The sequence below is a fragment of the Temnothorax nylanderi genome, unplaced genomic scaffold (assembly GCF_030848795.1).
Source record: "Temnothorax nylanderi isolate EJ_2023f unplaced genomic scaffold, tnyl_v1.0 TNYL_tig0108_pilon, whole genome shotgun sequence".
In the NCBI taxonomy this organism is placed as follows: Eukaryota; Metazoa; Arthropoda; class Insecta; order Hymenoptera; family Formicidae; genus Temnothorax; species Temnothorax nylanderi.
The window spans coordinates 382,859-410,515 of record NW_027249170.1 but is presented as its reverse complement, the minus strand read 5'-3'; the positions used below and the strand labels follow the sequence as shown (position 1 = coordinate 410,515).

The 27,657-nt window shown below is 42.2% G+C and overlaps 2 protein-coding genes and 2 non-coding genes across 8 annotated transcripts; 2 read left to right on the top strand and 2 right to left on the bottom strand.

Annotated features, from left to right (window-relative positions):
• Positions 1-463: 463 nt before the first annotated feature.
• Positions 464-4,488, top strand: LOC139775897 (uncharacterized). Its single transcript, XM_071712261.1, has 4 exons — positions 464-1,753; positions 2,276-2,457; positions 2,723-3,091; positions 3,392-4,488. Exons 1-4 carry the CDS (start codon positions 1,423-1,425, stop codon positions 3,623-3,625), a joined length of 1,116 nt encoding a protein of 371 aa, XP_071568362.1. The 5' UTR covers positions 464-1,422; the 3' UTR covers positions 3,626-4,488.
• LOC139775890 (uncharacterized peptidase C1-like protein F26E4.3) lies at positions 4,244-22,676 on the bottom strand. Of its 5 annotated transcripts, none has more exons than XM_071712242.1 (8): positions 22,408-22,676; positions 7,682-7,977; positions 7,385-7,454; positions 7,101-7,299; positions 6,217-6,512; positions 5,360-5,559; positions 5,055-5,209; positions 4,244-4,855 (listed from the first exon to the last, which is right to left on the bottom strand). In XM_071712242.1, exons 1-8 carry the CDS (start codon positions 22,659-22,661, stop codon positions 4,736-4,738), a joined length of 1,590 nt encoding a protein of 529 aa, XP_071568343.1. In that variant the 5' UTR covers positions 22,662-22,676; the 3' UTR covers positions 4,244-4,735. The 5 variants fall into 5 exon arrangements, with proteins under 5 accessions (XP_071568343.1, XP_071568347.1, XP_071568346.1 ...); XM_071712246.1 differs by lacking the exon at positions 22,408-22,676 and adding an exon at positions 21,444-21,750 and having other exon boundaries at positions 7,682-7,987; XM_071712245.1 differs by lacking the exon at positions 22,408-22,676 and adding an exon at positions 21,444-21,750.
• A 1,933-nt stretch (positions 22,677-24,609) lies between these two features.
• Positions 24,610-24,681, bottom strand: Trnap-agg (transfer RNA proline (anticodon AGG)). Its single transcript has one exon. It is a non-coding gene; the product is annotated as a tRNA-Pro (tRNA).
• A 1,653-nt stretch (positions 24,682-26,334) lies between these two features.
• Positions 26,335-26,408, top strand: Trnat-agu (transfer RNA threonine (anticodon AGU)). The gene has a single exon. It is a non-coding gene; the product is annotated as a tRNA-Thr (tRNA).
• Positions 26,409-27,657: the final 1,249 nt, after the last annotated feature.

Genomic DNA, 27,657 nt, shown 5'->3' with positions numbered 1-27,657 from the left:
TTTTCTTTGTCTTTTTCTTCTTCCTTTAGGCTCCAATATAAATTTATTTTTATTCCATCTTTCTCACTTTTCATCATTGTTTTTCTTGTTACTTATATTTATATCTGATAATAAATAAAAAAAGTTTCTGTTGATATTTCGTCATATCTTAATTCTCATACCGCGCGTAATAGACAGCTATTGTATTTTTAGAAGACATGCATACAAAAATACACCTACTATATTAATTATTCATTTATTATAGATACAGATACCTATAAGAAGACTGTAAAAGAGATATATTATTATATACGCAGATTTTACTTTTTCTTCTTCATAACTTATTCCTGCAATTTCCGATCTAAATTTATTTGCAACCCCTTTTTTTCATTATTACTTTTATTCTTCTTTCTTATTTATGTTTGATAAGAAATAATTAAAGAGATAGTATTTTCTGTTAATATCTTGTCATATTTTATCATATCGCGCGTAATAAATCGCTACTGTATTTTTAGAAGACGTGAAATGACTATAATTAATTATTCATTTGTTATTTAGATACTTATATATAAACAAACTGTAATAAGAGCATTTTTATACGTAGATTTTACTTCTTCCCCTTCATAACTTTTTAATCTCCGGTCTGAATTTACTTTCAACCCCTCTTTTCTTCGTCATTACCTTTACTTATTTATCTCTGTTAACAAAAGAGATAGATGTTAATATTTACTCTCATGTGTAATGCCGGTAATGCGTAATAAATTACTACTATATTTTTTAGATGACATGAAATATTCCTATAACTATTATTAGATATCTACAGAGGACTAACTTATACGCAGATTTCACATTTTCAGAATTCTTTAAAAATGTACCTATAGGATTTTTTAATTTTAGAATAATTTCGGATAATTTCTTTTATGTCTCCCTTATCTTTTTATCTCCTTATTTTCGATTTTATTTAAACATATTCCGTTCATCTCAAAGCATCATTATTTTTTTTCATTCAATTTTTTTTTTCGGAGCGAAATCACTCAAGAAGCATCCATTCCATTGCATTCCTTCCAACAACAATCTCTCGTCCTAGCGATGATAAATTCTATCTCTTCTGCAATTCTAAATAAAGCAAAGGAATATATTTCAACGTCAATACTAAAATGAAAGGGAAAAGAAGAAAGAAAGGGAAATGGCACGTGAAACATGACGTTGTTGTGTAAGAAAGAGATCTACGTGTCTACCACGTCTACGTCTTTGCCGTCTCACCTGGTTGCACCCCCGTGGAAGAGTCCGCGTCTCGACGAAACGGCGCGGTCGCAATATCGAGCGACCCGGTGACCTCTCCGGCCGGTGGAATTGATTATTTTCAGGAGAGCGCGAGAGAGGTCCCCCCTTTGAAATATACGTAGCGTCGGCTAGGCATGACGCCGGGCTAAGTAGTCCGTCATGGAGAGCCGCTCGGGCAGCATAAAGGACCCGATGTATTATCCGGAGAACGACGGCACGTCGAGCGGCGGCGGCGGCAGCGAGCAACAAGACAAGAGCCAGCGTAGCTCCCTCAACAGCCAGGAGATCAGCCTGGACGACCCCAACGCGCTCAAGGTACCGCGCAAATTCATCACCAACTGGCGGCAGGCGTGCGACCGTACCAAGGACCGGACCAAGGACCTTCTGAAGAGATGGCGAACGACCAGCAGCAACGTCGATGAGATCGCGATCGCGCCCGTCGTCGTCCCCGAACAGCTGGAGCAGCCCAGCTGGAGCGTGCACGTCTGGAGTGAGTAACTCTCCGAGTTATAGTCTCTCGAGCAAGCTTCTTAATTTGTTTAATTAATCGCGGCCTAATCCCGCAGAGTCGTATTTTTTAACAGTACTTAAAAAATCTTTTTATCAAATTTGTTTCAAAAATTTGATTTTTTATTTTGACAAGATATGTATTATGAAAAATATCAACTTTTTTTACTTTTTTCTATATTTTTTTATGAAAAAAAGGGAAGTTAACTGTTTAAGTTAGAAATTATAAGTGCTTGGGTGAATAACAGATGATGGCAAATCTCTTTAAGGCATGAAAAGCTATATTCGCCGAAATTATACAAATAATATATAGATTTATTTTAGTAATGTCAATTTATTCCATTAATATTTAGTAAATAATTAAATTGTTATTACTGCCTAGTTAATTTATTTATAAATAATATATTCAGATTATTAATCAGTTTCTGTTATTCTCGTGGCAATGAGATATATTGATAGCCTAATTTAAAATTAGTTATATAATGAGAATTATCGTGATTTATAGCGACCTGGGTGAGCCGCTTTCCGAGTGACGACAGTTTATCCGCCTTTGACTTCAGTAAAAGCGGAGGCTCGGAGGCCTTAGCTCTCATTCAACGTGATAAATTCACACACTTTTTTACGCACCTCTTAGACCACGATAGAGACGGTTACATCAGCAGGAAGGATTTTACATTATTCTCCGAGGTAGTGTTCGCTTTGAAAAAAAACTCGATTTTTACGAAACTTATATAGGAGTAATATAAAAAGCTTTCTTTACTTTCTTTTCTACATTTCTATGAGAAAAGAAAAGACGTCTATAATGAAATCACACAATAGATTTGTAGATTTGAGCCAATATATGTACCTATACAAAATTTTATTGTTTTTTATTTGTAATTGCATATCTATGTAACAAGTCGAAAAACGTCGAGTCGATATAAAAATAACAGTTTTTTTTCGCCTCGAAAAGCGTTTGAGAAGATTTGCGGACTGGTCGTGGAACGGTCCGGAGTACCTGAGGCTTCTGGAGATCGAGAATGGATTCGCCGGATTGATCCTTCAGAATAAGAAAGGGCCCGTGGAGCCGGATAAAAAGATCAATCTCGAAGATTGGTTGTCCTGGTGGGCGCAGATCGTCGCACCGCCGGACGGTGCCAGTTACAACGATATGCCATTCTGGATCAAAGTCATGCCCAAAGTTTTTTTCCTCGCCATAAACAGCTCCGGGAACGGGATGATCAGCAAGAAGGAACTCGCGGCCTTCTACGGATCCGTGGTCGGTCTCGACACCGACAGGATAAACAAGTGCCTGGACATCGCCTACAGCTCTATGACTTCGGTTAGCTAAGTCCATAAAATAGCTTTCGTGAGCAATTATCGATCAAAAGTACAATTTGAGTACGGCTAACTTTTTTGTGTGAATTAAGAAAATATTTTTTTACTCCTTTATCGCGAAAACTTAAAAAAATAAATAAAAATGAGGAAGACCTTAAGATTTTTGTAAGATTAAGAAAAGTCATAATTTTATGAGATACAAAATCTTATAGATTTTTTTTTAATTCTTTATTAAATTCTTATTACTTCTTCATAAGAAATTAATTCAAAATTTATTAATAACAATAGAAAAAAATTGTTCCAGAATGGAGACCATCCTCTCGGCTGGGCGCAGTATCAGTTAGTGTTCGCCAATTTTCTGTTCGGCCGCGGCCCGTTCGGCCCGGGAGAACATTTCCTGGGCATGACGGACTCCTGCATGATTCGCGGTAATACCATACCGTTCCCGATCGATTATTCCGCGATGAACACACCGCGGGACAAATTAGAGGTGTACAGTCCCCATTGCAAGAGCAACAGGCGAAGCGTCGTAGTCTAACGGTGAAGTCATCGTGAGAGAGAGTTCCTTCTGATTAGTGATGCAACGTGCACAATATATCATTCCTCGAGTGCCTAATACCGTGTATCATATGCCGTATCCCACACAGCACACTTTTTCCTGGGGATATTACCAGGATATAGCGATATCACATTGGACATATTGCGATCCTATGGATGTCCTACGGTTATTGTGATCAATATTTGGACATATTGCGATCCCTCGGATATCTGGTGAATGTTGCAATATCTTGTGCTGTGTGGGATATGTGTTTGATATGAATTTAGTCAATCGCGGAAAGATCTCGATATGAAAAAGGATTGAAGGAAATTATAATGTCCATTTTGCACAAGTATTTTGACGTACCTACAAAAAGAGTTCGATGATAAGAATTAACGGTACCGCATCGTAATACACCATCACACTGCCATTTACCTTATGGGAATATTATGTGTATATCCCTCACACATAGCAAACGTGTGTCTAATTTTAGGTAGAATATGTAGAACACAAAGAGAACTTAATTGATTTAAAAAATAAAAGAAACACGCAATCGATTAACGTCGAAATTTTCGCCAAGTGTTTATCTCCACGTGTAGTAGAAAAAAAGGACTATAATTACGTACTTACAAAATTTATTTCAAGCTCTTGGCACTTAGTACTTCTTACACGTCGAAGTCACCGCGACACATGGATGATATTACGTGAGAGAGACTTTTGCGCAACATAGATCGATCATCGACGCGTAACGACGAGCGCGTGTCTATGTAAAACGATTATTATGGTCTGAATAATGAGAAAATAACGACGACACTTTCTTTTTTCGGTTATCCACGTATCTATATTAAATATTTATATAAACAGCTCTGTCGTCCTCCTGTTTCTTTCTCCTTCCTCCCTCCCTCTCGGTCCTACGTGTAATAAGGCATGTACGGAGGCACTGGATCACATAATACTTTCGAACATCGATGTATCGTTCATCGTCCCCGAGGCAATCGCATCGTTGCGCACGACGACGACGGCGGAGATTCAATAAATGCACCAACAGTGGTTATGACAATCGGATATTCTAGTACTTTGGTATTTTTTTCCTTGTTTCTTTCTTTTCTTTTATATTGTCTTGGCCCATGCCGCCAGCACGTACAACTCGATCTCGCACTCGTTCGTTCCCCTTTGGATCTTGAAAAGCCCGTCCTCTCCCCAGCTGTGTCCCCAGGAGTTCACGACCAGCTGAAGAAGAGATTAAATTTGAGTTTATTTATAATTTCAAATCTCGAGACAATTCGCGACGTGTCCAAAAGTTGAGACATCCTTGCAATTCAACGGATACGTATAAGAAATGTTTCACTGTGATCTTCTTTCTCTCTCTTTTTTTTTAGAGACTGTTACGAACGTTATCACGTAGCTGTTTGATACGGCATAAACTTACCCAATATTTGAGCGGTGGACCGTGATAAGACGTCTCCTCGCCCCAGCCGATTATTCTCACCGAGTGATAACCGGAATCGTGCAACTCCGCGCTTCGAGAGTGCTTGTATATCCCGCTCTTGTAAATGAAGAAGTCCTGGTAGACTCTCATGGTAGCTACGAAACGACGGACGTTACTTCACAATGTTCTCTTAACGTCGTACAACATTATGCCATCTTCCGCGGGACATAACGATTCTAAATGTCAATACGCATTTTTAGAATTTCGACTAACGCGATCGTCAGATTGTGAGTTATAGCGGCTACCTTGCACGGGTCCAGAGGTCAGGATCTCCTGCATAATGTCAGTCTCGTTGCCCAGGCGGTAGGCCGGGCCGACCTTGTACAATTCTGTTCTCAGCGGGTGCGATGGGTTTCGACAACCGGCGGCATTTAGGTTGCTTCTCTTACGCAGTCTGCATTGATCATTCTTGCCGGTCCAAGCATAACAGTCCTCGTCCACCAGTCTACGACGGGAGAATTAATAAATTAGTAAATTAATAACGCGCTAAACAGAAATTCGTCATCGCGACGATATAGAATACAGCATATAAGCCTAAGGCGTATTTTTAGACATCGAATAAAATAATAATCTAATAAAGGATTGATCTCGTCGGACCAATCTATTGCAGAATCAAAATGAATCTATTTTATACTCACAGGTAATATATAAGATAATGAAATCTCTTTGATCAAAGTTGTGTGTACAGGGTGTCCCTGAACTCAGTGCCAAAATTGGCACAGCGGCTTTAGCACGTGAAAACAAGTTGAAAATGTTTAATAAACATTAGTAAAGATAAGATGAATGCAGCATATATACATTTTTGGCCACAAACATAGAATGACGAATCGTTTCTTCCAGGTACGTTCTATGCCGAATAAATATATGACACCGAATAAATATATGCCAAATAAACATATGTCCGAATCCGAACGGTTTCGAAGTTATTAGGTAACTCCGAAACCGTTCGGATTCGGACATATGTTTATTAGACGTTTTCGACCTGTTTTTATGTGCTAAAGCCGCTTTGGCACTAAGTTCAGGAACACCCTGTATAATTAAGAACGGAGAACATTATTCAACACTTTTAAAGAGAAAGAGAATCTCGGACTGTAAAAAGTACCCGAATTTTCTCAGGAAGAGCCAGGCGCGGTCGAGATAGCCGCCTCTGCAGCCTTGTTGTCCCCTGTTGTTGCAAGAGAGCAGATGCTGAGCGCTCAGATCCACGTTCTCGGCGCCTTTGCTCATGATCGAGAATCTGTCGGACGCGACGTCGGCCGTGGACACGGCCCAGGACGCGCCGCACCATCCTTGATCGTGGACGCCGGATATGTCGCGCGGCCAGCGCGTCCTGGAGTCGAACTCCCGTGGCAGCGCATCCGGGTCGTAAATGCGTCGTACCGGATTCATTTTGTACACCTACGCGAAAGAAAGCAGTAGCTTTAAGCGAGATGGCCCTGGGCCCTCTTTGATCGCGTTCAATTTACCGTGTATACGACGGATCTTATTTACGATCGGGGAAAGGAAAAAGGATATTCGCGTCCTCGGGCACTGAATTTCAGGTACTTCAGAGAATTAAAGGTTTCCGGCGTTGCCTGCGAGCAACGTTGGGCGATCTCCTATTCATAGAAGCCCCGCAGCAAAGTACAAAGGATCACTTCAACCGTGGAACTTTAACTTTGGTCGCAACTGACCTAATCTTACGAGGCAGTTTTGCGTCTATACACAGTCACGTGTTAAGAACAAGGTTGCCTCACTTTGAATCCGACGAGGTATAAACGAGAAAAGTTCGTGCAATTCCGCTATATAAAAAATTTCCTACAGCGTTTTTTAAATGTGTCTTCTTGAATAATTTATGTCTCTCTCTTAAATAACGTATTTCGCCGTGATAAAGGTGTAACAAAGATTTATTGGGGAATATTCCGCGAATATTTTACGACAATTTACATAAGACTTTCGACTATTTAAGCCGCGGATCTCCGCGATGGCGACTCTCGAGATACTTACGGATTGCGAGGGATTGAGAGTGCCCAGGCGAAGTTCCACGCCGTCCCGAAGTGTCCTTCCCCAGAATTCGGAATAATTGCCCGCTCGCCATCCCAGATTGAATTCTTGCAGGTTGACCTCCTCCATCAATTCCGGCTCGATCAAGCACCGATTCTCCTCGCAGAGCACTTCGGCGCGCTGACCCAGCGAGGAGCATTTACTATAATATAAATTAAACTTGCAAGATCCGCGTGTTTTTTTTCCCTCACCCGTTGTTATATTAAAAAAGGAAAGGGAGATGTTACCATGTGTTACAATTAACTTTTAACGTTTGCCCGTGATGGTACTCCCTTCCCTGGAAGGAACACGACATTCCTGGAACAACACGAGATTTGGAGAATATAATAACTCACATCGTATCAATAATAAAAATATAAACAGTTACATTATAATTCCGATTACGCACTTGGGACTTACTTTCTTTATACGCAAGGTAAGTTTAATTATACAAATACATTACGTAAATTATTATAGTATAATATTATTATATAAATATACGTGTCTAAATTATTTTTATATTTATATATTTCAATTATACGCACTCCTTATCTCCCCGGGCTCCGTGATGTTCGGGGCGATCCCTCTGCAATGGTACCAGTAATCCGGACAGCAATCCTCTTCGCGGGTCCGGTTGCAAAAGTCGTCGCAGTAGCACAGCGTCTTGAGGATCGGCGCGCTGCATTCATCCTGTCGTCCTGGACAGCAACTGCCTCCGGGATACCTCGAGGCGCAGTACGGTCCCGGCGGCAATCCAGAATAATCCGGGACGCCTCTCACGACCGAGGGTAAGAACACAAAGGCGATGAACACTAAATTTTGGCAGTGTGCGGTCCACATCCTGGAAAGGACTATTTTATAATAAAATACCAAATTTCGTTAACATTTCTTTACACTCTTTCATAGCATTCGTTCTAAATACTATATGCACTTCGCTTTAATTTCACGACGCACTTTTATCTAATTTCAATTGAATCTCGCGAAACTTGTCAGTCTTTTCGTTAACTTCGCGCGTAACTTCGAGCCAATGTCGCGTAACCAGGTGTGCTCGCTCACGCGATATGTGGGGTTCGGTAACAACTGGCAGTTGACAACAATAAACGCTGCCAGGAGCTTGCAGTGTTATTGGGGCCGGCGGCGAGACGCGTCATCCCGTCTGCTTTGGAACGACTTCAAGGTGTTGGCCGCTTAAATGCCGCACGATTCGTCATGAGACATTCTAGAGGGAATGATGGAAGTCTTTCCTAGGCTTGTGCAATGTCGCCACGCGTAACATTTTGCCGAACAAACCCCGCTCGATCTCTCTCCTTGACTTCTGGTTCTTTTACTTTATAGCGCGTGCATTATAGGCGCGAGAAATCGACCGAATAATTATGAAGCTGGATGTTTAGCATGGATGTGGAAGTTTAGGATAATATTCGATGTCGTATATTATCCGAGGATTTAGAGATTTGTGTCTTTGTTCTTTTAAGATCATCAAAAATTCCGCGATATTTAACGCTTTGATACTTATTATCTTCTTTATTAATCTTATGTTAATATTATTAAAGATTAAAAGTAATTAAAATAGTTCACTAAAAATAGCTTAATATTAGAACTACTAATGATTAATTCTAATGTACAATATACCTACCTTTGCAATAAGAGAGAAATTAAATTGCTCAATTTAATCTGCATTTACAATAAAAATCATGAAAAATCTCAGAAAATAATGCAATGCGTTATAAATTTGAACAATTTAAAAAAAAATATAAACAGTTACTTGCAATTGCTTTGGTAGTTCTCGTGTTAATAACAGCTTCAAAGCTTAATTAATCTCTTGTCGGTAAAGTGAACGTATGAATCAAGAAACTTAACAATCTACAGTCAGATTGAAACGATTCATTCGGCGACAACGATTCAACCGGGTTTCGCCGCGGCAGGGATGAGCTTAACATCAGTTGCCCGCGTTGCCCGAACGATCGGTCCACACATCGTCTATTACGGATCACGTAACTCTGAAACGAGTGTCACCCGAATCGGCTGCATTATAATATTGATGAAATTTACCAGACTGGAACGAGGATCGTGATTTCAGCTTCCTGAGCCCTGACAGGCGCACACGCTTGCGTAACGATACCGATTTTCCGGTATCGACTTAATTGATACTTAATTAAATTTAAATATACACTTCGCTAGGATCCGAATGCACCACACAGAATTACATTTTTTTAGGAATAAGCGTTTTGCTCGAAAAGAAATGAACATTTAATAATAAACTTTAATTGCTTCTGACTTGGACAACTATCGCACCTCATTGAACAACCTGAGTCCTTCTTAAGATTAAAAAAGAATTTATTGGAAATTAGCCCCGAGAAATCGCGGGACGCGCGGCGCATTCGCGAAAATTTACATAATCCGTATAACATTCTTATAATACATGAAGCGCAAAATTATTCTACTCAACGATGCGTACTCCGATGTGCTCCTCGTTCTACATGCTTCCGAGAACTGCATCGGCAGCCGCTTCTGTGCGCGTATAGACGGAAGGATCACGCGAGCTGTCCCCGATCGCGCGGGCTCTCCGCGCGAGAGACGAGCGCGTTCATTGAGGAACGGGCAATTAATGCAAATAATCCCAGCGCGCAGCGCGGGAACGCGTGAATACAAGTAGGTCGTTCGTTTGACCCGTTCCTTCCCCCGAGACGCCACAAAGTGTCCTCAAGTCGCCGTCGACGCAATAAACGATAATTCACCCACAAACGACAAGTGTGCAAATAAAAAAAGAATAACAGAAAAATTATACCAGGCAACCGCCCGACGAGGAGTACAAATAATATTAATCAGCGTAAAAACAAAAGCAAACGAATGATCGTAAAACTCGAGTTAAGACCCTGCGAGAGTTGAATAAAAAGTATATGGGCGCAACGCGGTGCGCGTCCACGAGACCGGCGACAGCTGACCCATGACATCAGCGCAGCGTCGCGCCCTACGAAGGTCACAATAAGGACATGCGACAGACGGAAGGAACGTGTTAATTAAAAACTACGGAGTCTAAATTAAGCGAGCTTGCGACTGACGAGCAACCCGAGATGCATCGTTGGACGAGCTCTCCCAAGTTGTAAAAAATAAATAGAAGTTAAAAGAAGAGACTCGATAGGAGTTCATTCGGTGAATTTATAAATCACCGGATATCTGCATGCGGAATCTCGGAGAGTTGAATTTGCATTTTGAGGGCCTTCTCTCCGGCGCGAACGTCTTGGAGCCTGCGTTATTTCGTCTGTATGGAGCACACGTGAAAAGAATAATTTAGAATTGTGCCGCGCCGCGTTAATCAATGTCGGGCGCTCATTGATACGCAAATTCCCCGCGATGTGTCACTCGCGATAAGGCGATAATGTAACAGAGAGAAGTCGGTCAGCCGCGCTGAGAGGAAAGGACGGCAAAGAGGAACGGCATAGCAGAAGTGTTTACAAATGTTCCCAGGGTTGATCGATAATAAGTCGTAAAGTGAAATGTGCGAGTGTGGCCTTCGCGCGCGGCTCATCTGTCCGGAGGAGCGAGCTCGCATCAGCGGGAGCGATTTCTGGACGCGGTCCAAAGTTTACATCATTCGCGGGCGTGATATATTTCGCGATAACGGGTCCCGCGAATCGAGTCGCCGGACGCGTTATTAGGTAACAAACGTTCGCGCTCAGCGACGTTGGCATGGCATGCACCGGCGGCATGCGCGGCGACAGCGCTTTAATTTCGATGCACTTGAAATAGCACGCCGAAAGTTCCCCGCTATTTTCGTTTTATCGCAGCTGGGACCCCGCGGCGCGGTGCGGCGCGGCGCGGCTGACCACGCACGGTGCGAGACTGATGGCCAACGAGCTGTAATTGCCAGAATGTTAGACCGGCAGTTACAATAATACGAGCTTTGGTCGAACATCACAGCCGAGGAGTAAGACCGATGGTATATCTAAATGTTCATTAATGTAAGTGGAGTTGACACACTGTGTGTGTGTGTGACTGGAGACGGACAGTTCGTTTAACCGGCCGGTTTCGAGGACTGGCGCGACTCCAGGGGTATTTCTAAGGTTACCAAGGTTAAGACACACGGCTGGTCTAGGACCTCCGATTCAATGAGCCCACTTTAAAGTCAGCCTTGAAAATAGAGTCAATTTAAGGTTCCCTTCGCCGCAGGGAAGATCGCAGATTGTATATTTTTAGCTGTCCCTTTCTCTCCCTCGACATCCCATAAATTCCCTCCGCCGAAAGGGTCGGGTCAACTTATAACTTATAAACGGGAGAGTGTATCCTTCTCCCTTTTTATGACGGTTGTTCTCGAAATATATTTGATTCATTGATGATAATTGATGATGAGTGGAAATAATCTTGACTTGTAATTCCAAATGAACTTGTCGTTTTAGCGATTTTTAATATATCAGACATTTTCACATATCTTCTCGTTTTTGCATCAATGAAGAATTTACATAAAAAGAAATGAATAATTTCGTCTATCAATCTAATATTTCGTGAAATCGCCCTCTAAAATTGGACCATCTCGGAGTATTTCTCTTTTTATGTCAATTTTCCTCAAAATATATGTCCGATCAATTACTGATAGCCAATCTTGAGTTCAAACAATTCCGATTTAATGTGCAAAGTAAACTTTTTATTCGACGATTTATAATATGTTAGATATTTTCACTTTTTAATTAAAATTCTTTCATTTTTTTATCAGTATAAAATACATAAAGAAAAGAATGATTTTATCTATCAGTCTGATACTTCGTGAAATTACTTGATTGGCTCTGGACCACCGTGCAAGCATCGCCGATCGATCGTATATAATTCTTCCTTCGGCACGGGCCAATTTCGTTGCCGGCCGTCTATCAACTGGCACGCACAAAAATCAGGCTGTAGGGCGTGTTAGATAACGCGATTCGCGTAACGCGTGATATTAAGCGACCGTTTATCGCCGCTATTATCATCCATTACCGCATAACAGAGCTCTCTTGACCCGTTTAGCCTCATTAACAGCAAATTCATGATGCAGCCGCGGTTTGATCCTGCCCACCTACAACGATCAGACGTCCGCACGAACATTAATTATTCCGCGTGAACCTCTTTCGCGCCTGATTTGCGCATGGCGCGGTTCGAGCCGCAATATTGTCCGGTATGGACGCGAATAAGGAAGCGCGTGTCGTTTACAGAAATACCATTTCCGCAATTACTATCTGTTCGCGCGATTATTTGTTTCGCGTCATTTTTATTTATTCTACATATTATTATTACTTTATTTATTAATTCCCGATAGAAATAATAATTTTCTTTGGCAAAGAGATTGCACTGTTAAAATATTAAAGGATGAAATTTAAACCATATCTTGAGTTAAATAACATTGTTATTTTTAACTACAATATATGTCGAAATTTATTATTTTAACATAAAACAGTATTATTTTAACTCCACTGGTTTAATTAAATTAACATTGTTTCAGTTAAATTAACGACATATTGAGTAGGAGCAGTGGCGACCTTAGGAGTGATTAAAAATGACTCAAATTAAGTATTTGACGAATTTAACAGTGTGGCATTGTTTAACCGATACGTCGCATTTACGATGTAAAGACGTGAAAGATTTCTATGAAGTCAATATGGTCTCGAAGACATTGCGACAATATATATAGGTACGTTGCGAAACACAAACGTAATCATCAATGAAAAGATTCGCAACATCATGGCTCGGCCGTCACGAGTGTCTTTACGTCGAAAGTAATGGAGCATACAGGAGCCGGTACAGCTGTCGCGTATCGATTAATCGTGCGTTTTGCGTGACGTCAGATCCGAGATTGCTCGATGAATACCGCCGACGGAAAGCTATGCAACCTTTATCGCCGCGCTTTATTATCGTGACCGACTTTTCGAGTTTAAATCGGTCGAATTTAAAGAAGAAAAGTTCCTCGAGCGACTCCCCTTTTTTATAGATTATTTCAGTCGAACTGCCGAGTATGAATTGACTCATAGTTGGCGAACTATAGACATCGGCTATATTCGCTAATTTTTTAAAGGGAAAAATGAAAATTTATTACATTTTTATTGCAAATTTTGAAAAATCGTAATATAATACAATACGGATAAATATAATTAAATATGTATAACATTTCGATATTAAATATAACATACTAATATAAAAATGCCATTTTTATATTAGCGTGTTATATTTAATGTTACATTTTATTATATTCGTTTATTTTAATATATAAACAAAGTTAGTTAAATACCTAATTAAACAGCGTGGCAGTTAACGTGTTAAAAAGGCTTATCTCTCTGCGATACTGCGTAAAACATGCATCGTGAAAAATCGTGGAGGTTTCATTCACGACGCTTGTATCGTTCACGACGTGTTCCAGCGATGCTCCTCGATATCGATTTGCCGAAGCGGCAGCGATGACGAGTGAGATCAGCGCGGCTACAGGCGCGCGTGGCGGTGCTCGGAGCTGACGCAGCCTCCCTGATTAAATGCAACGCGCGTCTCCGATTAGCCGGCCAGAGCATGGTCTTTACATCATAATTATAGATTAAATTCCATGAGCATCGCGTCAACTCGCCCGCGCGTTTGCGCCACGCCATCGGATAGCAATGAATTAATCGCGTCTTTCTTCCGAGCGATATTTCTTCGCGTCAGGAAGTCGTTGAGGATGCCACTTCCGCGAGTCGCGCGGGTTTCTCCGATTTTTTCGTAACACACGTCCACCCGTCATCGAATCGGCTGCGTGATTCATTCCGCGACTGATACAACGTGATACAACGCTCGATTACGCGCGCGTATACTTATAGAATATACGTCAACCGGCGCGATTGTCCTTCGAATTGTTACTCTTGCGAATCAGCGAGTCCTCTCCTCCCCGGAAAGAAGAGTTCGCTGTCCGCCGTTCGCCAAACTTCCGATGAGTATGCAGAGTATGTCGATCTTTCGTGAATCGTGATTCACTACTCCGGCAGAGTAGCCACTCTAAAAATTTGAGCGAAAAATTCACTCCTACCCTATATGAGTGCCCGCATTTACCCAAATTAGAGTGACGACCCTCTCTTTTGGAGTGACAGACTGCGTATCGCAATCACTCTGATTCTAATATATTAGTGACAAAACCACTCTATGAGATTTAGAGAGTGCACATTTCGTGTGTATTTGTTCGTTTATTTCTCGCATTCGCTGAAGAGACCGCAACGAATTTTTACGTAAAACTTTAAAGTTCAGGAAACCGCAACGCTCGGAGCGAAATTTCGTCGAAAGAACCGAATTACGAAATTTCTATCGGCGAGCGTTCGTCTATGCTAAACAACCCGACGACGTTTGCATACATTCATGAGGCGGAGCGCGTTCTATAATCCCTGGCAGCGAACTGACTATCAAGCAGCGCGCCGCTAAACGCAATGACATAACACGATATCAATGCACGCGCGTCAACGTATACGACACCGCGTACCGAACCGGCACGCGTATCAACTTTCGCGCGTCGTCCTCTTTCGCGAAGGAGACTAGGCGTTGCTCTCCGCGGGAAAAGTTGCCCATTAACACTCCTACACGTTCTTCAGTCTTTCCAATCAGTCTTAATTTAATTTCATACAAATTCGAGCAAATTAATTCGAATCTTATCGTCTACCTTGCTTTCTAAGTATCGTCGAAAATTTCTTTATTCCACGCCGGCGAGGCAGCCCCGCTGCATTTATCTCCACGCGGATTGCAGGGATATATTTCGAGAGAATCGCGGATCGTCCCGAGGGAGGAGGTCGAAGTGAGCGCGCGCTTTCTTTCGTGTAGATATTTCTGAATGCGTTCGGGCATTCCGCTCTGCCCGGATATTGGAAAAATAAACAGGCCGACGATATAGAGCCCCCTGCTTTATATTCTGTGCCTCTGCTTATTTTTATGACCCGTACGAAAAGCGTATATGGAGGAGACCGTATCGGAATTGAAAGGGTCTTCCCGCGTCTTTGCTCTTCTTTTTTTTTTCACAGTGAGCGACGCTGCCGCGAGAGACGCATCTTCCCTTTGTGCGCTCGTTCTCGGGAGTATAAGCTCAAAAGCAAATAATAACCGTAGCGTCCGGTTGGCTCGGATCAACGCGCGCGATCGCGGGGATTCTCACATCGCCGATCTTCTTCCTGGAAAAAAAAAATCGCTCTTTCTTTTTCCATTCGGATATCGGAGACGCGCATGGTGACGCGCGTCGTATACAAAAAGCTGATCGAGATTTATAGCTCGACGAGGCAATTATTGCCGGCGGAACGGGCGCTATTATTGGCTTGCAACATAGCCACCGCTTCGCTAAAGGAGCGCGTTTCTGCTCGAGAGCTTTCGACCCACGCGAATGGTCATCGCTCTCAAATAGAGAATCCGTATACCGCGCCGCGCCGGATCGGACAGCGATCGCTCGAAAGCTCAAAGCCTCTTGCGTCAACCCCGAGACGCGTGCCAGCCGATTTTATGCTATACACCTCTGTGTCACGTTGGAGACGAGAAACGACGGGCGATAAATGTCACGCATGTGGCACACGGCGGAATTGCGCGCTCCGATTGTCGCGCGCGAACGTTTTACACCCCATACTCTGGCACCCCGCGCGCAATTCCGTCTGTCATCATTTTTTCTGATTGAAAGATTTACCGTGACACGTTGATGACCGATCCGTCTCGGTAAACTCTCTGTTGAAATTTTACGGGCAAACGCGGCACCAATTTTCAATAAACATATATTTCATAATTGCGTGAATTTAAAAAAATATATTATTTTATTTTATTTTACATAAATTTATTTTTTAAATAATAATTCCTTGCGTGTATTGGATACTTTCAATGAATTAAAGGCCAAAATAAAGTTACGTTACTAATCCGGTTTATTATTAGTTGCGAGGCTGTTTTCTTTTTCAACATTTTAGACTTTTATATAAACGGCCCGTTGGATTTTCTTTCGCTCGCGCCTCTTTTTTACGCGTTGTAAAATAAATTTCACTCCCGCTTTTTTTAAAGTATGTTTACTGCACGGCGCGCCGTGCGGTTATTCGCGGCCCTACAAATTGTTAATACTAAAAATAGCGTGGTACGTCATATCAAGCAGAAGGACAGGATGGATGCGCGCTGTTGCCCCAAATTCCACGGTATTATAGGTTGTTTGCGTTCGCATGCCTTCGGAAAAGCATTTATTCCGGGATAGCTTGTAATTTGTAACTTACGCGATATATACGTGTCATTTCATTGATTTCGATGAGTTTATATTATCGTCAGAGATTTTCTCGCTTGTCGTCCGGGCTTTGATGTCGCAATAGTGCTAAATTTAATTAGCAATTAAACCTGCTCATAGTACAAAGTTTCGTTAACATCACCGTGTTGAAATCCAACATTGCCGGGCGCAATTTTAGGGAACGCGATTTAGCACCGAGAGCGCGTCTTCAAATCACGTGTCTGACACGTATCTCGTCTCGCGAACATTTATCAATGGTTCTCTAACGTCGTAAACTGATTTATTGGACGCGATTAATATGCCGTTGAACGGCGGCGCCTATGATAACGGTAAATCGCAATAAGCGCGTTCAGTTAATTTACAGCAATAAAGTATATCGGATCGCGCGCGGCGCGTGTCAGTGCAATCTGCGCGTTTATGACGATGGCCTGGTGCTATATATGATGTGGATGAATGTTCTTAGCTCTATTAACTGTTAACATACGCACTTCACCGATGTGCTGACGGAATAAAAATCAGTTTTCTTCTTTTACGACGCGCGTAAATGTCCGTGTCCGTGTGTGTGCGTACGTGTAAATGAAAAATGTATAAAAATAAAACGAAATACATAATTTTTCTTTAACGATTTCTTCCCGACGGTGTTTTTATTAGAATTCTATCGTTACTCCGCTTCGGCAGAATTACGGTTTAGACGGTAAACTATGATAGACAATCAAGTGCCGGTGCTGCATACGCCGCAAGTAAATATAGCGATGACAATCCGCATCAGCTCTGCGTCCGTCTTCGATTTCAATCGTAAGCGGAAATCTATCCGGTGGCTACAATTAAAGACGCCCACGTACTTTTAAGATATTCCCCGATAATTAGCAAAACTCCATATTCCGTCGTATATCTTAGTCGATCAATTTCCGCGATACCGAAGTCACATTAATGCGTATAACGGATCGTTCTCGTCATCGCAATCGTAACGCGACGCGATAATCGTTCAATTATTGTCACGGAACACTCGTTAATGCGTGCCAGCTGATGACTATCGGCAAATTGCGCGGACACGCCTGGCACCGGCATAGCACTTCGCTGCTGCCGGTGCGCGGTGTCCCGATACCGATCTCTCTCCGAGAAATGAATTACATGCGAGCGGCGTCTTGTCGGGGGATTACGTCGTCGTAGCGTTGACGCATACGTGATTGCGAAACTGACGCGTGTCGCGCACACGTTCTATTCCGAAATAATCAGATCCCTGTCCCTAGCGAAGCACTTCTCGCCGTTGTCTCTCAACCTTCGTCTTATACTTTCACGTTGATTTTTCGGACAATCCCGACGAAATCTCCACGCGAGCGCGCAACGAGAAATCTCATTGTTAGATCAACGCCGCGATTAATCCGGTTCTTCAAACTGTCAGGCGCGCCGCGACGTCCTTGATAAACGTCCGCGATAATGCTAATAGTATTTTACCTCTCGGAGCCTGACCCACATCTCGCGCCCGTTTGATAACGACCTTTTCATTAACGCGGGATTAGCGCGGGATTTATCCGCGTCGCAGTTCGTCCATCAAAAGATGTTTACTTTCCGTCGCGACGAGCGTCGGGGAAGATTATTAATACGCTCGCTCGAAGTAGAACAGTAGTCGTCGGATGGGACTTCTTAATCGTCGTTTTGTTTTGATGATGCAACTGCACCGTGGGAGTTTTAATTACATCGGTAAATCCGCTGCCGCTGCGTCGACTTTGATTGCGGCGGCGGAAGAATCAACGAGAGGCACACAGCTTACAAATTAATATCGAGCCTGCCATTTTAGGAGGCGCATTTTACTCCGAGAGCGCGATCTTTTTAAAGGAGAAACGTAAAAGAGATATTTAGTGTCAGTAATATAATATCTCATTATATTATTATCTCAAGCAAAAAAGGCGGAATTATAACATTTTATTAAAATCAAGCCTATTTAATTTCTGGATACTTTCGGAATAAATCTCTTTCTGTAAATTACTATTTTAATAATTCACTGTGTGTGTTCATTAGTTTGTGCTCGAGAAAATATCTATGAAAGTTTCGCGAAACACCGCGTGCCGCGTACGCTTCTACTAAAGCGGGCGAAACGCACCGCAGATAGAATGTAGATTTTCAAAACATTCTAAAAACTGTCGTATTTATCGCACGAGATGGAGATAAGTCACATTACACGTTCACGTTACACGCGCGAGGGTGACGGGGCGGCAAGGAATATTTGAAATACGCCTGTGATACGCTCCATTTCACCAAGGTGACATTCCTTCGAGTGTCCGGAGATAAGGAACATTGTGTGAGAGATCGTATCTCGAATTTTTATTTCACGAAGCCTAAGGGCTTATTTTTCATCCGTCATCGCCGCACTTTCTGAAGCAATTAACGAAATAAAAGTATCGCAAGAAAAATGCCGGCAGAAATAGTCTCTCAAAAATCACTTTCTTCCAAACTTTTCCGAACCGAGGATCGATCTCTTCAAAGAATTCGTCAAATTAGGTCTGAGGCTTTCGTAGCGCTGCGCAAGTAGCACTGCGACGCGAATTGCGCGTAAAGTTCCGCGCTAACATCTTCCCGCCGCAGTCGTTCGTCGCAGCCTTGTCGCCTCGTATGACATACAGCTCTGCAAGCTGGTTATAATTTATCTATCGCGTACGTACGGAGAAGTCAGCGCTATTAAAATGCTACAGCCCGATGAAAGTTGCAATATTATCATATAAACGAGTAATCGGCACTTAGCGACGAAGGCTGCGTTTTGTTATTAGAGTGAAGAACTGAAGAAGTTTAAAGTGCGAACTGCGAGTTTCGAGATATTCGTCGAATCAGCGTGAATTTTTCGATGCGCTTCAGCGAACGAGATTTTTCGGCGCTGCTATTTTCTCTTCGTTTTATTTTATTTCATTTTTTTGTTTTACACACTTATCGCGCGAAGCGTAGACTCGCTCGCTCGCGTTAATCGCCGCGCGATATCCGTTGCATAGAGTTACAAGCCCGTCGTGATATAAATTGCTCGCCTGTGCTAAGAATGCGACTTGATGATGCTTTCTTCTCGAGCTCGCAGATATAACGCGAGCATCGAGCGAATAAAAAGAGAGAGAGAGAGAGAGAGAGAGAGAGAGAGAGAGAGAGAGAGAGAGAGAGAGAGAGAGAGAGAGAGAGAGAGAGAGAGAGAGAGAGAGAGAGAGAGACTCTTGAGAAAGAATCTTGATCCTAGTTGGCTTATTGTAAGGAAAATCAATCCGAGACTGTAAAGGATTCTTATTTATCTATCCGGGGGATAAACAAGAATCTATTCGATTTCTACTTGTTGACCTCGACGGATCGAACGGTCGCCATCTCTGGATTCGTACATTGATACAATTTGTGGATTAGGCCGATAACGACAAATAAATCGCTATTTAAGTGGCTGGTATTCCCATCGCGCAGGTCGCGACATCGGGATATCAAACTCGAGCGCTCGTATAACTTGTCAAAGTTCGTCGGCGGATAATTCTCGTTGTGCATGTTAGATACATATACGTGCCCAGCATTTTTTTCTCGTCGCTGACTTCATCATTAAAATCAAGCGATTCTAAGGCCGGTATTCATAGTCAGATCTTATATATAAGATCGTCTTAAGTTCATCTTTAGATATTCCGTAGCCGAAACGAGTCGTACTATCGTAGCGCCTAAAAATAAACTTAAGACGATATTAAATATAAGATTTGATTATGAATACCGGTGCCTGAGAACAGTCAATCTCTATCAAGTTTTTTTTCGCATTAACTGAACGAAGGAACCGCGAAACGTTGGACTGAACGAAGCTATTCGATTGTCCAAATGTGAGTGTTTTGAGATCTGCATTAGTACGGATGTCCAATCGTCAGCGTTAAAAAATCCAGATTCTGCTCATTAAACAAGCTATAAGATTACAAATTTTCAACAATTCATGAAATGTAATTGTGTATTTTATTCCCAATATTTTTAGATAACGCGTATAATGCGAGAATATATACCGATCGAGATAAACATTTTCAAGTATAAATGTAATATTACATTATGTAATTACATCTTATTCCTGGTAATTTTAGAAAACGTGAATATAACGCGAGGATTATCGAGATAAAAATGTATTATAATAAATAGCGAAATAAAATTTGATAGTATATTCCCACAGCTATTATTTTGATGTAAAAAACACGCCTGAAGAATGCGATCAAACGCACGTATATACGCGACCAATCGTTTATTTTTGTAACTCCACGAGAACTTCTGAGAAAGAAGGTGAAGGAGAAATAAAGTGATTATTCGCATTCCTCTCATTTCTTTCGCGACGTATATTGGCGAATGACACCAGCACCTGATAGCAATTTGATAAGATATTCAAGTCTGCATTCGCGAAAGAGAGATAAAGTTGACGATCGTGAATGAAAGTAAGAGAAAAATACAATTAGCGTTGTATCTTGAAACTCATTTATCAGCAATTTGTCCGATAAGAAAGCTACGTGTCGTAGTAAATTTAATTTCAGACATTGAGATTCGCAAATTATGAATTTAGACATTAAATATTTCGCAATGAGGATCTTAATCCTCCGTCTGTACACGTGGGTCTACGGCGTCCGAGCCAAAATGATATCTGCTCGCAACTGTAAAACTAGCAAACCTGCCAGAGAATATTAAATAAACGATGTTTATCAAAATGATTATAAAATCGTCAACTATAATACAATGTAGACAGATGTTTTGTGAATTTTTTCAGATTTTTTAAAAATACTTTAAAGTAAGGAAAAATAGCGTTAAATGTGACAGACCCACGTATACACTCCGAGAGTGCAAAATAAACATATACAGACGAAGAGTTAAAAAGAAAATTACTATTATTTGTACACAGTTTTTACAGTTCAACATATTAATAATTTATGACTTTATGACGGTTTCTCTGTTTCCGCATAACTCGTGCGACTTGTAAAACCAGTTGACAGCTATTTGTACAACTTCGACAAAATTCGAGCGATCTCTCACTTAAATTGCCACGATCGCGCTCACTCTCGAGAAATCGGTTTAAAAAAAAATTGATCGCGCATATTTTACGACGCCATTCAACAATCTCCATCACTTACTCGAGAACGGCGAGAGACTCAGTCTGGTCCGAATCGAGGACTATCTTCTTCGATGACTGTCGGTTCGCATGTGCCTCGTACGGCCGGGAACGACTGCGCGATCGTGACGAGAGAAGAAAGAAGAAAACAAAATGTTAAAAAAAAAAAATTATCGATACAGAAATTCGCGGGTCGGGGCTCTCGGCTGGCCGAGACGCTGGGACGATCGGCCTCGCGATCGAGGAAGATCACGAGGGGAGAGAGAAAGAGAACACAGCCGGTGCTGGCGGCTCGAAAGCGCGAGCCTAACTGACCCGCGGAGACGAGAGGTAAACGCAAGCTAAACTAAGTCTCGGTATCACAATTCGGTTCGAACCGCCACGCGGAGGAGCGGAGAGCTGCGGCCACGGCCGAGCGACATGCGTGAGACACGATCGGCATGGTCCACCACCCACCGGCATCTCCTTGCCACGGCGTGTCTTCTCTTCCGTCGTTCCCCGTCATCGCATCGGGATGACGAAGGCGCGGATGATGACAGTCGCCGAAGGCCGGGAAGGCGAACCCGCGAACGGTATGCCGTATCGTAGCCGCAGATCGCGAGGAAATCGAGCACGGGAAACCGCGTAGGTCTTCATGGAAAAAAATCGGTCAAGGACGAAGGTGGCATTTTCCGCTATTTTCCAGCGCGACGAACCAACAGTCGTTATGTGATAAAATTAAAAAACAAGGCAATCGGTATTTTATCTCAGAGACTCCGTAAGGTTTTCGAGAAGCTACGCTGAATTGGTTGTCTAAGCCCTAGGCCTCTCCAAGCGCCAACCCTATAGGCGAAGCTATCCTATTTCTAGAACCAACAGGCGACCCTCTGCTATCGCTATCGGATACTTCTGTGTGAAGACGCTGATAGCGTCTACCGTCTTTCCCGACGCTAATCCCGTATTCAGGAGCGCGTATATAATTAACGGTCAAGGACTTGGGTACTCACTCTCGGCGTGCGTACTTGATCCGAGATGGGAGGTCAATCTCTCTATCGATACGCGCGCTCGGTATCGGCGACAAGTTCGCTCTCGATATTGCACCCGGAACCAATCGGGGGAAAAAAAAGGTCTGTCCGAGCTGCTGGCGGATCTGGAGCGCGACTGAGGGTCGAGTCGAGTAATACGGACTGAAATCTATATCGGTTTCATTTTGCCGACCGGATCTCCCGAAACCGAGCGCACTTCCGACGAGATTCGTCATTGTCGAGACGCGCGCAAAGCCCGGCGATCATTCGGGGAGGATAAACTTTGCGGTACAGATGCGATGCTGAAAGGTCAGCGCGCACGTTTCCGCGAAAAAGCGCCCACGTGTTATCTCGGGCTTTCGTCTTTCGATATCCATCGCGCGAGAAATACCACACGAATACCGCGCGATACCTTGAGAAAGGAACAAGCGCGGCGCGAGACACGGGCATGCGGAACAATTGGAGTCTTCTTAAGACAAAAATAGTCTCGGCATTGTTGCAAGCTACACTGTTAAATATTAAAAGACGAAATTTGAGTTGAATAATATTTTGTTAGTTTTAAGTTTTAACTGCCAAGGACACAAAATAGTGTTATTTTTACTCCATTTTGGTTTAGTTAAATTAACAATATATTGAGTAGGAGCAGTGACCTATAGGAATGGTTAAAAGTGATTCAAACTGAATATAATTTGATACTACAACAGTACATACACTGTAAAATATTAAAGGATGAAATTTAAATCAATATCTTGAGTTAAATAACATTTTGTTATTTTTAACTACTATGTGTGTCAAAATTTATTTTAATACAAAACAGTATTTATTTTAGCTTCATTGGTTTAGTTAAATTAACGATACATTTTGAGTAGGAGCACTGGCGACCTATATGGTCAAAAATGATTCAAATTGAGTTAATTTAACAAAATTAACATTACAAACAGTGTATCGTCCTGATAACACGGTATTCTTACGTTTATCTCTCCTAACTTTCGTTTAAACTTCATTTCACTAATAAAACTTTAAACTAGCAAAGTAACAAAGCGCGTCCGCAGTGTCCGCACGCCCGCTGCGAGAAGATGCGAACGATGCAGATCACGAATTGTTATCGTATTATGATTATGGATAGATTCGCGCGACTGAAATGTTGATACCCCGCGCTGATAACAATGACGTTCGCGAGCAAACATCTCTAAATATAAAACAGACGAGCTTTTTCAAGCAAAAGCAAAATATCGTATTCGCGCACGAAGGAAAAAAATAACGCGAAGCGTGTTTCTGCGCCTCCCGCCTCGCTCTTATTCGCGCGATCTAATTTCGAAGTTTAAAATATTTTGGAGTCAAAATATTAAGATCTTTCGCCTTGAAACGCGCAAAAGCTTTCTGAATCGCGCTCGTAAACCGTGACACGCGAAATACCGGGGACGCTTATCGAATTTGTAACGGTTGTCACTTCGACGAATGATTGCGATAACCCGCGCCGGTCGGATAATACTCGGCCGACGGTTTAATTGACGATGACGAACTCGCCGAGAATGCCGGCAAACGGGCACTAATGTAAATAAACTGATCGCGCGTGAATCGCAAAGAATCGACTTCGATCGGAATGCGAAAGATCGGAGCGTCGCATTTGAAAATCTATCGAACGGTGAAGATAATGCGTGCCGCGAGGGATTAGGAATTAATTAATATCGCGGGCGCGCGCACACACACAGCGAGACGATAGATCGTCGCATCGTCGCCGATTAAAGCCGCGGCGAATATACGCGCGGAGCTATTTATAATGATTGACCGTCCGGCCTTAATTATTCATTGTTTCGGAACGACATTGAGGAAAAAGAAGGAAGATGTTAATCCATGGAAATTGCCCCGAGGCGACCGCTAATGATGCAACTTGATGCGACTTGATGAGGCTGCGACGTTTAAGTTTTTCCTCGACGTTTCAGGGATTTGTGTAAAATAAATGGAATCTCGGTATGTAACGTCTTATACAATCAGTGTAAAACGTTCGCAGGCACTGGTCTTTCGTTATATCATCTACACATGAAGTGAGAAACACGTTTGGTTCTCTAGAAATATTTAATATTCAGTAAATATCATTCAAGTGAGGAAAAAAAATAATGCGGATACTTTCCGCGGAATTTCTAACGGTAATCCATGTACAAGCAAAAGAAAAAAAAAAGAACCGGGCTCGTCCGGGATTTGAACCCGGGACCTCTCGCACCCTAAGCGAGAATCATACCCCTAGACCAACGAGCCACTTCGTACGAGGTCATGCTTCCAGACTGTATATCACGAAACACCTTGTGCTCCATTTGAATTCTGTTATTTAGAAATACATGATCTTCAGTGCGTCATTCGTTAGACCACGCTAATCATCTTTTTACACCAATCAGATATTTTCTCTTCGAGCGTTAAAAAGAAAGCAGCGCCGATTTTGCGTATCTTAATGCTTATCAGTCTTGGTATAATTAGCGATTATCTTCCGCTTCAATTGGCATGTAAAATGCACATCGACCTCTTGTCCTCCGCTAATTATGTAACTAAGTAACAAGATAAAATCGGCAGATAACATCGCGCCGATGGAACTCTTTATTCTCGCGCGAATCGATATAAGATCGCCGAGAAATGCCGACGGCGAGCCTCATTCCGCGGTTCTAATTGTGCTAATGTTTATTGCTAATGTATATTGGCAGCTTTTTTTCGCTTTTCTGTCATCCTAATTCGGAAACTCGTCCTGAAAAATGCCCGTTTAATTCGCTCATAATAGTACGGTGCGCCAGCTACAGGTTTGCAACGTAATTTCGTTTCCGTCGTCATTGCTACAAATCGAGAAGTTAATAAAACCAAATTTATTCACCAAAAGTTGCGCAATACAGCGTCATGTGGGAGTCGAAACCGATGTGACTCCAACAATAAGTTAAATTTTCCATATCGACTAAAAAAGCGAACTCGGTTTCTCTCAGAAGTCAAATTGATCAACTCCGTAAAGTAACAAGTACGATAAGAAACTTATCATCAAATGTAGTCACCGAAGGAATAAGGTAATAACCGATTCGATTTCGATGAAACACGTATACTCCCTCCGTCTTTTTGCCAATCTTCGGTTGACAGCAGTCGAGAATAAAAAAGTGAAGAAAACAAAATTACAAATTGACACTGGAATCAAGAAATTTATAAAAAATAGAGTTGACCACACACACACACAGTTTTTGAAAGGTTCAGATATCGCGTCACTTATGGAGCATTATTTTCCTGCATTTTATAGCGCTGAAATTTGAATTATTTAAAACACAAACAAAAACGAAACTCGATTAAGCGTTTTCTTCTTTTTTTTCTGTCTACGTCAGTGTGCGTTACGTATATTTCTCTCGGCCGAGTTTCAACGCGACTTCAAATTCTCATTTCCCTTCAGTCGTTTGTTTAACGCTCCATATTTCACTTTGATTATGTTACACCTCGTTTCGGAACGACAGGCAACAGCTTGCAACGTTCGCGCGCGCGCGCGCGCACGTTCATATATTTCAATCACACAAATAGATCGACCGCTTCGTCTTCTTTTCGCCGCCGTGTTGCAAGTTAATATAACGCCCCTGAAAATGTGGGTCGCGCGTACAGAAGGAGGATCGTTTTTAAGTATCCATAAATTTTTGCCGATGTAGCATATATAGGTGGCTCGAGTCGTGACGGACCGTTCTCGCGGAGAGAATTATGACTCCCGCAGCTTCCAAAACGCGCTTGCATCTTGTGCAACGTGACAAATGGGACGATGATTTCTGCTGCCGATAAATCGTAAAATATTTTTACGTAAACGTGAATTCTTTCTATATAAATAAAGAATTGCTTACTGAAAAATGTTATTTGATATTGAGTTCCATATATATCTCCTTATTAGAAGAACGAAATCATTCGGGCGCCGTGGCTTAGTTGGTTAAAGCGCCTGTCTAGTAAACAGGAGATCGAGGGTTCGAATCCCTCCGGGGCCTTCACGAGGATCGTGCGTGAATTTTTTTTTTACTTTTTTCCATCTGATTTTACCGTTCTCGAAATATGCGTGATTGTAGATTTGTTTTTCGTAGTTGCACTACTTTATACTTTTTGCATTTTAAATAAGCAGACGGAGAGAGAGAAAGAGAAAAGATAAAAGATAAAAGGCATATAGGCTACAGAGAACACATCTTGTATCAGGCTCTCTCTCTCTTTTTCCCTTCCCCTCCTTCCTAGTAGCAACACAATGTTGATAATACATATTAGTTAGAGTTAGATATTGGATATTGGATATTGGATATTGACGTGTATTGGAGATATAGTGGGTCTATATCGCGCAATACAAAGTCAGGCTATAAATTAGCTATCCTAAATTAAATGTAAATGTATTGGACATCATAATAATATCAATATTGGATAAAGACAGAGATTCTAATTTTCGCCAGCATTATTCGCTCTTTCTTTCTCTCCCACGAGGATCGTCATAACGGAAGAGATGCCTGCATAATAATCGCGCGAGAAACAACGATTCCTTGTCGACATGATGACCCAGCAACGTGGATTTTTTATTAAACACATTTCTATGAGTCTGTCATTTCACGAATTATTATATAGTGTAAGTATTTGAAGTATCGTGCATTAGGATTCATAAAACTTCACTGAGATTGTAAATCGAATTACTCGGCATTCGAATTCGAGTGGAACTCGTTCCTGTCCTAGACCGTCGCGCGGGCAATAATAGAATCTAATTTCCTGCTCAAGGTATTGTTCGTATACACGCGTATACGCCCGGTTTCGCGGTAAGCCTACGGCTCATAAGCCGTTATTTATAACCGCTTAACGCGTAAGATCAATTGCGGCATTGCGGCGTCTAAAGGCATTCGGCCGTCTAAATTAAAGCGCGGTCATCGCTTAGGTATGTGCGAAAATTCGCTCGCGGCTTTCCAGTCGAGAGCGAAAGAGAGGCTCACGTGGCGTTCCGGCGGCGATCAGGCGCCGCCCGCGCCGGTCGCTCGAGAAAATTTGCATCTCGCCGTACGGCGAAACGATATTTTGCAATCCGCCGTTTATCGATGTCTACGTTCTAACGCGAAGTTATTGAAAATCTCGCTGTTACGATACGCGTGGCGAGGGACGAGACACGCCTAAACGATGTTAACGTTTCTGTTACACTGTCGCGGTCGGCAGTGCCCCTCGCAAACCTTGCATTCTTTAAGCGATTGTATATGAGCGCCTTTAAGCGATGAC